This window comes from Neophocaena asiaeorientalis, unplaced genomic scaffold, assembly GCF_003031525.2.
Source record: "Neophocaena asiaeorientalis asiaeorientalis breed wild unplaced genomic scaffold, Neophocaena_asiaeorientalis_V1.1 scaffold282, whole genome shotgun sequence".
In the NCBI taxonomy this organism is placed as follows: domain Eukaryota; kingdom Metazoa; phylum Chordata; class Mammalia; order Artiodactyla; family Phocoenidae; genus Neophocaena; species Neophocaena asiaeorientalis.
In genome coordinates, this window is record NW_020172595.1 from 102941 (window position 1) to 113936 (window position 10996).

Sequence of the window (10996 nt, forward strand, 5' to 3'; positions counted from 1 at the left end):
CCTCTCCCATTTTTTTTTTTTTTTTTTTTTTTTTTCACAATGTCTTTTGAATCTGTAATTTTTCCCAACTCTTGCTGGAAAAATGACCTCATCTAGGATTATTGCAACAGCTCCCCTTTCCTACCTCTCCCTACCTCAAGTCTCCCTTGACACTGCTGTCAGGTTATCCTCCCTAAACACACTTCTCACAACCCCTTAACACACCTCTCAAAAGCCCTTCAAGATTCTCTATTGTTTACTCACCCGGTTACACAATTTTAATCTGGCCTTCAACCTCTTCCGTAATTTGAAATCATCCAGCTTTCTCTGGAACCAAACTGTATTATTCACCATTCCCACTTCAGGTCTTTACCCAGCTGTTCTTCAAATCTAAGACCTCTTACTCCAATCTCTGCCTGTTACAAACCAAATTGTTTGCTGCTTGTCATGTGTTTCAGACCACATCTAAGCTTTTGCTCACGATATTCTCCTTCCCTTCACATCTGCTTCTTCACTTGGCTAAAATGTACCTATCCTTCAAGGCTCAGATCAATTGACCCCTTCACTCCAGCAAGAGGGAATCTCTCTCTATTACGGGTTGGACTAAAGCAGTGGGTTTCTAAACATAGCTCCAGGCATTCCTTGGAGCCATGATTTTTACCCCTGGCTGTACATTATAGTCATCTGGGGAGCATTTAAAAATCCCAAACCCCAGGTCGCATCCTAAACCAATTAAATCACAATCTCTTGGGACTCAGGCGTCAATATTTTTAAAGACATCCCCAGGGGATTCCAAAGGTCGGGATCCCAGCCAAGGTTGGGAATCACAAGCTTAGAGGCACTTTGGGGACCACCGCAGAGAAGAGAGGCCGAAAGGTGTGGCTTCGACTAGAGCAAATTTCTTTAGGAGAAAGTATCTGGGTCTAAAACATACCCATTGTTCACTTTATCTGGATTTTTTCCCATCTCTTCCGGCTGAGATCTTGATGTCCTCACCTTACCTTGTCAGCTACTTGAAGGCAGGAGCCAAATCTGGCTTATCTCTGGTTTTCAGACCCTCACAGATAAAAGCTCTTCTGTCAATCTTTGAACTCAATTGAATGGAAAGGAATTAAGCAGAGAAAGAAGTGAATGAAAATGACTTCTCCAAGATCTCATCACCTCACTCAGATTCCTCCCTTGGAGGCGTATTCCAATTCATTTCTCCTCCTACCTTACCTCAACTCCCTCCAAGAGCAAGGATGCCCGTGGCTCTTGTCCTCCTATCAACAGAGATTCTATCCTCCAGGAGGAGAGTCTTTGGACCCTCTAACAGCTATTGGGAGCTCTGATTCCCCCATGATTCGATTCTGGATCACCACTCTCCTGCTGAACCCTCATTGAAGATTCAGTATCTAGCTTACTGCCTTTCTCTCTACCATTCCTCTCTACCATCTACCTCTGCCATTTCATTATTTTTGGTGGCTTCAATATCCATGTAGATAACCATACAGCACCCTCGTCAGTTCCTTCCCTTCCTCGACTCCAATGATGTTTCCCCCCTCCCCAGCCACTGTCTCCCTGTGTCACATCTTTGACTTGGTTACCACAAATAATTGCCTCCCCTCCAAAATCTCTTCAGTCTTTTCATGTCACCCCTCCTCCTTCACTCAGTATCCCTGTTCCAAAAATTCTTCAACCCCACCTGGACCTCCCATTCATTGACTCTCTCACTCTTCTTTGCCGCTAGATACCCTCATTTTTTACTTACCTCAATACCTACTGCAGATCCCAAGGTTCAACACTGTAATTGCCTCTCAGGCCTTGCACTGTTTTCTTGGTCCCTCTCCCTTCAACACATTTTATCCCTGGTTAAATCCAACTCTGCCTGCACCACACCTGCACCCAAGAGCTGAATGTGTCTGGGGAAAAAACACACAGTCATACCGACTGGTCTCGCTTCCTTTCCGCCTTCAGTGTGGCCTGCAAGCCTGCATTTTCCCACATTCCCCAAATCTGAGACCACAATTTCATAAGATGACCACCTTTCTTCCTATCTCAGTTAGAAAATAGAAACTCTCAGAAAAGAACTTCCTCATGGTCCCACCCCCAAATCTACCAGGCCACCTGCATCTCTGTTGAATTCAATGCCTTCCCCTTGTTACTGCAGAGAAGCTGACCTGCTCACTGCCCCCATCCCATCTGGGCGCTGGGATCCCATTCCTTCTCACCTGCACAGAAATGGGACTCTTGAAATTATCCCCTATCTCTCCCACATAATCAGCTTTCCCCTCATTACTGAAACATTCCCATCACCATATAAACACGCTGCAATAATACAGCTCATCTTTGAGAATAAGGGGAAAAAACTCTTTTAAAAATATATATATATATTTATTTGGCTGTGACAGGTCTTAGTTGCCATGTGCGGGATCTTCTTTGCGGCATGCAGGATCTAGTTCCCTGACCAGGGACTGAACCCAGGGCCCCTGCATTGGGAGCATGGAGTCTTAGCCCCTGGACCACCAGGGAAGTCCCAAAAACTCTTTTGCTACTCACCTATGTAGTAAAAGCACAATGTTCAGAATAGTGGTTACCTCATGACAGGAGGAGAATTCTTTTGTTTTTCAATTTTTTAATTGAAATATAGTTGATTTTGTGTTAATTTCTGCTGTACAGCAAAATGATTCAGTTATACATATATATATCTTATCCATTATGGTTTATCATAGAATATTGAATATAGTTCCCTGTGCTATACAGTAGGATCTTGTTGTTTATCCATTCTATATATAATAGTTTGCATCCGCTAACCCCAAATTCCAATCCTCCCCTCTCCCACCCGCCCCTCCCCCAGGAGAATACTGAGTGGAGAGGGATACACAGGGAGGGTCAACAATAGCAGAAAGATTTTACTTCTTAAGCTGCAAGATATTCATTTAATTACTTTGGAACCTATACGTGCCGGGGTTGAGAAACTCTGGTCTAGAACCATTAGCAACATTTAACACAGTTGATCACTCCCTCCTCCTTGAAATGCTTTCTTCACTTCTACTCTTTGTGGATCCAGCTTAAGAAAGTGTCCCCTAGTTCCTTATTTGCTGCTGCTTCTCAGTTTTCATTGACTCTTTCAGGCTCCTAAGTATTAGAGGGCCTCAGGACTCTGCCCTTGGCCCTTGTCCTCTACCCTAATCCAAGCTCCTGTGTTACCATTGTCCCTTGGCTAGCCCCTTAATTGGATTTCCTGATTAATTGGGTTTTTGCCTTATACAGTCCTTCCTTCATGAAGAGACCACAGTAATCTTTTAACTTAGCAGATGATATCACTCATCTTGCTCAAACCCTCTGATGGCTCCCGATCACACTTAGAACAAAACACTTACCTTGGCTCATGAGGCCTACCTGACCTGGCTTCTCCCCACCTCTCTGACTTCACCCCCTCCTACTCTTTCCCTTGCTTACTCTGATTCACCCACTCTGGCCCCCTTGCTGTTCTTCTAGCTGCTATGATTTAGCATAAAAATCTAATTCCTTCCTGCCTCAGGGCCTCTGCGCTTGTGTTTTTCTCACCCTGGACACCCTTCCTTCAGATAGCTGCGTGCCTGCTCCCTTATGTCATTTATGTCTTTGCACAAATATCACCTCCACAAGGAGACTTTCCCTTGTCATATGATTCAAAACAGCACCATGCACACCTGGGGGCGTTTTCTGTCCATTCCCTTACCCTGCTTCATTGTGTTCATAGCACTTGCTGCTTTATTTTTTCCTTTCTGGTGTAGTTATTTATCTAATACCACCTTGTACAAAATTGACATTATATTTTATTGGTTGATTTTTATTGCCTATTATCTTCAGTAGAATATAAGCTGCAAGAGATCCAGGGCTTTTTTCCACTGCCTTATTCCCAGAACCTAGCACAGTGCTTGGCACAGAGGAGGCCCTCAGTAAAGATTTGCTGAATGACTGAATAAGTAGCTCATGGAGTTGTGTGAAGAGAAATGAGGTAATATACATAAGACACTTAAAGAAATGTCTGGTATTGTGGTCATAATGCGTGGTCAGGTGTTGGTAAAGACCAGCTCTTATAATTAAACATTTCACTGTGGAAAAGGCTGCCTTTCACTACCTCATCCTGCCTGAAATCTCTGCCTATAAGGGAAGCATAAGCAAAATGGTTTGGGAACAGAGAGGGGAGAGGAACTATTTTGACATAAATCCCAGCAGAACTAAAAGCCACAGAAACTACCAAAGCTAAACAGAAGGGGAAATGTATTTAGCCTTTGGAAAGCTAGAATTTTTGTCTCTTATGCTGATGATAAATGGCAGAAAATAAGTACAGCATATGGTTGCATGTGGTGAGTATGGAATTCAGGGGAATGTGAGGGTGTAAAAAGTTCCAACCAGCTTGATGCCTGGTGACAGGGCAGCAGGAATGGGTATAGGAGAAGCTGAAATTGACAAGCCAGAGATGAATAACATGGGTGTAAAGTGGCTTTCCTTTCCTTACGTCTCCTGCTTTGTGCTGCTTCCTCCACCTGCAATAAATCCCTTCAATCTCTACATGTCAAAATTATGGCCATCCTCCAAGGCTCAACCCTTTGGAGACCTTTTCAGATCACCCCCAGTTGGAAATAGCTTCCCTTCCACTTATCACTTTTGCCCTTGCATCTGGAGTTTCGTTAACTATAACTCTTTACCCTTGTTAGCCTACTGATGGGGAGTTCTGTATTTATTTCCATGTCTCACTGACTAATCCTGAGTACTCAGTAAGGGTTACTGAATAGATAAGAAAAGAATTATTACCCCCAAACTGGGTTCACCTCTTGGTGTGTCGAGCCAAAAGACACAGCCAAGCCAAGGATAGGTAGAAGAAGGATTTACTACTTACAGCAAGTAAGGAGAACACCAGGAATCTTTCCCAAAGCAGTGTCTTCTCAAACAGCAAAACTGTGGAAGTTTTCAGCTAAGGGAGCATACTCATGAAGGGGCTTGGGCATAGTATGCATATTCTTGAAGGGGCTTGAGCAGAGGAGCACAGAATTGGGGCAAAGGTCGGCAGAGTCCAAGCTTTAGTTTGAAGTCATTAGGGTCAGAAACATTAGTATCCTTCAGGTGCTAGTTGATCTGGTGGTTGAGCACTTATGAGGGGTGTTAAATTCTGCAAAATGGCTCAAGAAAGTGCTTCTGGCTAATTCTTATCATTGATACAGAACTGGGAGTCTTTACAACTGATTTATTATCTTTGCTATTGTTACTTCCTTTTTTTCTCTCTTTCTTTCTTTATTGTTGGCTGCGTTGGGTCTTTGTTGCTGTGCGCAGGCTTTCTGTAGTTGCAGCGAGCGGGGGCTACTCTTCATTGAGGTGCCACTAGGGAAGTCCAAGGATCGTTACTTCTTAAGATCATTAATACTAAGACCTGTTCAAGGGCAAGCATTGTGGCAAGGCTTAGATCACAAAATGGTTTAGGCCTAAAATGGCTTCTCTTACGTTTAAAAGCTATTATCGGGGACTTCCCTGGTGGTGCAGTGGTTGAGAGTCCGCCTGCCAATGCGGGGAACACGGGTTTGATCCCTGGTCCGGGAGGATCCCACATGCGGCGGAGCAGCTGGGCCCGTGCACCACAACTACTTAGCCTGCGCTCTAGAGCCCGCAAGCCACAACTGCTGAGCCCATGCGCCACAGCTGCTGAAGCCTGCGTGCCTAGAGCCTGTGCTCTGCAGCAGGAGAAGCCACCGCAATGGGAAAAGCCCGCGCACCACCATGAAGAGTGGCCCCCACTTGCCACAACTGGAGGAGGCCCTCGCGCAGCAACGAAGATGCGACGCAGCCAGAAATAAATAAATTTTTTTAAAAAAGCTATTATCTGGTTCTTTTCTTCTGGGGATCCCCCCCCCCATTCTATCTGCTTACAGAATGTTACTTCACCCATTTAGAGGGCAAGTGTCATATGCTCCATGTGTGCTGAGACAACACGGAACAACCACCAGCTCACAAATTACCTTGCATCAGCTCCTGAACCTCTCCTTGGGTTCTGCCATCAGATTAGATCTTCCTTCCCTCCTTCCCTCCTTCCTTTCCTTCTTTCCGCTGCACCGGCATGCATGTGGGATCTTAGTTCCCCGAACAGGGATCGAACCTGTGCCCCCTGCATTGGGAGCGTGGAGTCTTAACCCCTGGACTGCCAGGGAAGTCCCCAGATTAGATCTATAATGAAGGCAAAACAATGCCTTTATGGGGTAGGGCAAGGAGAGCAGCAGAATATGGCCAGATCCTCTGAGATCCCATGTTCTCTAGACAGGCTTGGGGATATAATCCTCCAGGCTTATTTTCCTTTTTTTTTTTTTTTTGATTCCTTGGTGACTATCTCCAGAGAACTGAGCTGTAGAATACTAGGACTCAGGGGCAGGGAACTGGGAGAGAGCAATCAGTGTGAGTCAGTCAATATTCATGCAGTTAACACTTTAGGGGTACAGCCTATGCTATTTCCCATCCCTGAGTTTTCACATCTTGGCCCCTTCCTAGACCTGTGTTTCTCAAGCTGAGACCCAGGGGAATCTACAGATCCATGAATGTCATCTCTGGGGACTTTTCAGTCCTCTTATAAAACTTAACTTTTGTGTTTTCATTTTAATGGGTCATCTTTTTATTGTTTGTTTTGTTTTATTTATTTATTTATTTGGCTGTGCCAGGTCTTAGTTGTGGCACTCAGGATCTTTGTTGCAACGTGTGGGATCTTTTAGTTGTGGCATGTGGAGTCTTTAGTTGCGGCATGTGAGATCTACTTCCCTGACCAAAGATCAAACCCAGGCCCCCTGCATTGTGGGCGTGGAGTCTTAGTAGCCACTGGACCACAAGGGAAGCCCCTGGGTCATCTTTTTAAAAATAAAAATATTTCCATTCTAGATGATTTGGATTACTGTCTTCCCCCCACCCCCCTTTCCCCCCACACCGCATAGCACGCTTAGCACCTCACAGTCATGTGGGATCTTAGTTCCCCAGCCAGGGATCAAACCCATGCCCCCTGCATTGAAAGCATGGGGTCTTAACCAGCAGGGAAGTCCCTGGATTACTGTTTTTAGGGGTTCGGTGCCTATGTTTGTTTCTATATATATTCACAGATGGTGACAAGGGGTTACCTAAGGAGATAAAGTTGACCATTTAATTCAGCGTTTCTCAGTATGGGGTCTATTGGTGTATTTTCAGAGGTTCAGTTCTAACTCATTCTTTAGATGGCAGCAAAAATGTCTCATTCTCAAGGGATAGTCCCTCATCCTTCATTCACTCTCATAGCATCTCATGCTTCTTCATACCACTGTAATTACTTATTCTCCATGGCCAAACTATAAGTTCCACGAGAGCAGGGACTGTCTCTGTCTCATTCATCTATGTATCCCCAGTTCCTAACATCCTGCCTGGAACATAGCAGGTGCTCAATAAATATTTGTTGAATGAATGAATGAAGAAGGAGATAAAACACAAAAGAAATAGAGGCAAGGTCCTTGCCTCTTCAGTTCAGTTGGAACTGAAACATACACACACAAAAGAGTAAGAGACATTACAGAGCAATACATTTGTAACAGAGTACAGTTTCTTTTCATTGAGAGAAGCTAATCTTTGAAGGGTCATTGGAGTGGACCTCTCAGTTAAGGCACACATAATACAAATTAGCAATCTTTGTCCAGGGATTAGGATGTAATCAAATCTTTTGCGACTCATTCTAGACTATCTGCCTTTCCCAGAAATCCCTGAAATGCAACAGGGAAAAGTGAGGGAGAAAAGGTAGATTAATTTTCAAGAGGAATATAAGGATTCCAAGAATCAGAGTATTTAGCCTTAGTTGCAGTGGACTAAGGTTACTAGAGTACAGAACCTAGAAATAAAACTTGAGAAAAAAAAGTCTAAGTTAGTGATCTGAGACGCAACACAAAACGGAGAGGACTGTTTTGACACAAGTCTGTGGCTAATGATGAAATTACCTCCCCTCCTGGCTGTCCTGGCATGGTCCTTGTAGTCTGGGGCACAATGGCCGGGTGTTAGAGAGCAAACTGAAGAGGGAGTCAAAGTGAGGACGGAGAGTGGGATTCTCCTTCCCTGAAGAGCTGTGGTAGCCCAGCCTGTGCAGGGAGCTGGATGAGCAAGCCTGAATCACAAAGGGGACCTACATGTTTTATTAGGAAGAGGAGGACAAGTTTTCCACAGGTCGCCCAGTGGAGCAGGTTATACCAGTTATAGGTACAAAGTGTATGACAAAACTAAAGGGGCACAGACCAAAGGGTGAAGAGAATGGGATGAGGTTATTCTAGAATCATACTATGCAAACTGTGGTCCATGGCCAGCCTCAGCAGCAGCCAAGATCTTGTTAGAAATGCAGAATTGGGGCTTCCCTGGTGGCGCAGTGGTTGAGAATCCGCCTGCCTGTGCAGGGGACACGGGTTCGATCCCTGGTCCGGGAAGATCCCACATGCCCGGCGCCGCTGGGCCCGTGCGCCACAACTACTGAGCCTGTGCTCTGGAGCCCGTGGGCCACAACTACTGAGCCTGCGTGCAGCAACTGCTGAAGCCCGCGTGCCTGGAGTTCGTGCTCCGCAACGAGAGAAGCCACCGCAATGAGAAGCCCACGCACCGCGCCGAAGAGTGGCCTCCACTCGCCGCAGCTAGAGAGGGCCCGCGTGCAGCAGCAAAGACCCAACACAGCCAAAAATAAATAAATAAAATTAATTAATTAAAAAAAAAAAGAAATGCAGAATTGCAGGGCCCACCTTAGACCCCCTAATTCAGAACGTGCAATTTAACAAGTTCCCCAGATAGTGTGTAGGCACGTCAAAGTTTGAAAAGCACTGTCTAAGATTTCTTGTGGAAGAAGAGCTTGAAAGGCATTAATGAATATGGGGTGAAAGGTAAGGCAAGCTTCAGGTGGTCCCCTAAGGGAATAGGGCCGGTTGGGGAGCAAGGTTTTATTTTGAAGCACCCTGGATTGAACGGGCGAAGAAGCAGGCGGGTTGACTCTGGCTGCGAGCCCCGAATGCAGGAATAAGGAGAATAGCACAGGCGGCCCTGAGGTCGCCAGATATAAGGACTGGTCGCTGCCGTGTGACACCAGCTCCACCACTCCCCGCTATATTCTCATTCGCCCCAATCTCCCATTCCAGGCCTTCTCTAGATTTTCACTCTCAGTGGCCTGGCCAGCCGTACCTCGCCTAGTCAGGTTTGATTTGGCCTAGCTCGGTTGCTAAGGCCTGGAGCTTCCCGGTTACGGGGGTGTGGCGGGTGAGCGTGTGGGGGAAATGCCGTCACGTCCAAAAGGCGGGCTAACCTGACTTCTCCCTCCTCCCGATTGGCCGCCAGGATTTTAACTAGATTCGCTGTCTCGCGGGCTCCAGGGTTAGCCGTCAGTGTATCTGTCCAGCTGTCCCCTGCCCACCCACCACCACCCCCGACCGTCCTCTCCGCCTGGGGCAAGACTCCGAGGACAGTACCTCAGTAGCACTTAGCTTCGGAAAGAGAGGTGGTTTGAAGGGTCCGGCTGTTGCCGCCAGGCGAGGCGCTTCGACCGCCCAGGTACTTTTTGACTCGATCGGTGTCCGTAGTTGGGACGGCTACCCAAGCCGCAGGGAATTGTGGAACTTATAGTTCTGGGTTAGTTCGGGGCTGGAACGGAGGCTCGAGCCGGGAAAGGAATCTAAATAAGATTCCTGCAAATGACATTATTTTTACTTATTTTTTTAAATCAGGTGCGGACCTGAACCTGGTCCATCCCTTTCTGACCAAAACTATTTACCCACATTGGAAAGGACCAGGTACCTAAATGGAGACGCCACCAGTCAATCCAGTGGGAGAGAAGGACACCTCTCAACCGCAGCAACAATGGGAAAAGAACCTTGATTTAACTACTCAGATTAGGCAGCAGCCCCGAGACCCTCCTACTGAAATCCTTGAGCTCAGAGTGAGCCCAGATTCAGACAGCCAAATTCTAGAGAATCCTCAAGAAACTGAAAAACTGGCCGCTGGACTTGAAGGAGACTCTAAGTCTCATGGCTCAGCCAGTGAGGTGCCAGAGCCCCTTCAAGCCTCTGATCTCTGGTACTGTCCGGATGGGAGCTTTGTCAAGAAGATCATAATCCGTGGCCATGGCTTGGACAAACCCAAGCTGGGCTCCCGCTGCCGGGTACAGGCTTTTGGATTTACTTTGGGGTCAGGGCTGCCAGAGGGCTGGACAGAGCTAACTATGGGGTTAGGCCCATGGAGGGAAGAAACCTGGGGGGAGCTCATAGAGAAATGCCTGGAGTCCATGTGTCAAGGCGAGCAGGCAGAGCTTCAGCTCCCTGGGTGCTCTGGACCTCCTGTCAGGCTCACACTGGCCTCCTTCACCAAGGGCCGGGACTCCTGGGAACTGGAGGCCACTGAGAAGGAGGCCCTGGCCAGGGAAGAACGTGCAAGAGGCACAGAATTATTCCGAGCTGGGAACCCTGAATCGGCTGCCCGATGCTATGGACGGGCTCTTCGGCTGTTGCTGACTTTACCCCCACCTGGCTCTCCGGAACGAACTGTCCTTCATGCCAACCTGGCTGCCTGTCAGTTGCTGCTAGGGCAGCCCCATTTGGCAGCCCAGAGCTGTGACCGGGTTCTGGAACGGGAGCCTGGCCATTTAAAGGCCTTGTACCGAAGGGGGGTTGCCCAGGCTGCTCTTGGGAACCTGGAAAAAGCAACTGCTGACCTCAAGAAGGTGCTGGCGGTAGACCCAAAAAACCGGGCAGCCCAGGAGGAGCTGGGAAAGGTGATCATTCAGGGAAAGAAACAGGATGCAGGGCTGGCTCAGGGACTGCGCAAGATGTTTGGCTGATTAAAAGTTAAAACCTTAAAAGAAACAGGAACCTGTGAAGTGTGGTCTATGCTGTGAGATTTGGGGGGTGGGGGTGGGGGTGGCCCAGAGGGAGGGTTTCACCCATATCCCACTCGCAGCTTTTGCCTTCCTAGGGGAGGTAGCAGTGGTCTCAGTGTCCCCCTTTACCCTTTTACCATTAAAAAGCCATATGGTCAC

General features: G+C 47.1%; 1 protein-coding gene across 1 annotated transcript; it reads left to right on the forward strand.

The window, feature by feature from the left end:
• Window positions 1-9307: 9307 nt before the first annotated feature.
• FKBPL (FKBP prolyl isomerase like) lies at window positions 9308-10821 on the forward strand. The gene is made up of 2 exons (XM_024738626.1): window positions 9308-9516; window positions 9690-10821. Exon 2 carries the CDS (start codon window positions 9764-9766, stop codon window positions 10796-10798), a length of 1035 nt encoding a protein of 344 aa, XP_024594394.1. The 5' UTR covers window positions 9308-9516; window positions 9690-9763; the 3' UTR covers window positions 10799-10821.
• The last annotated feature ends 175 nt before the right edge of the window (window positions 10822-10996 follow it).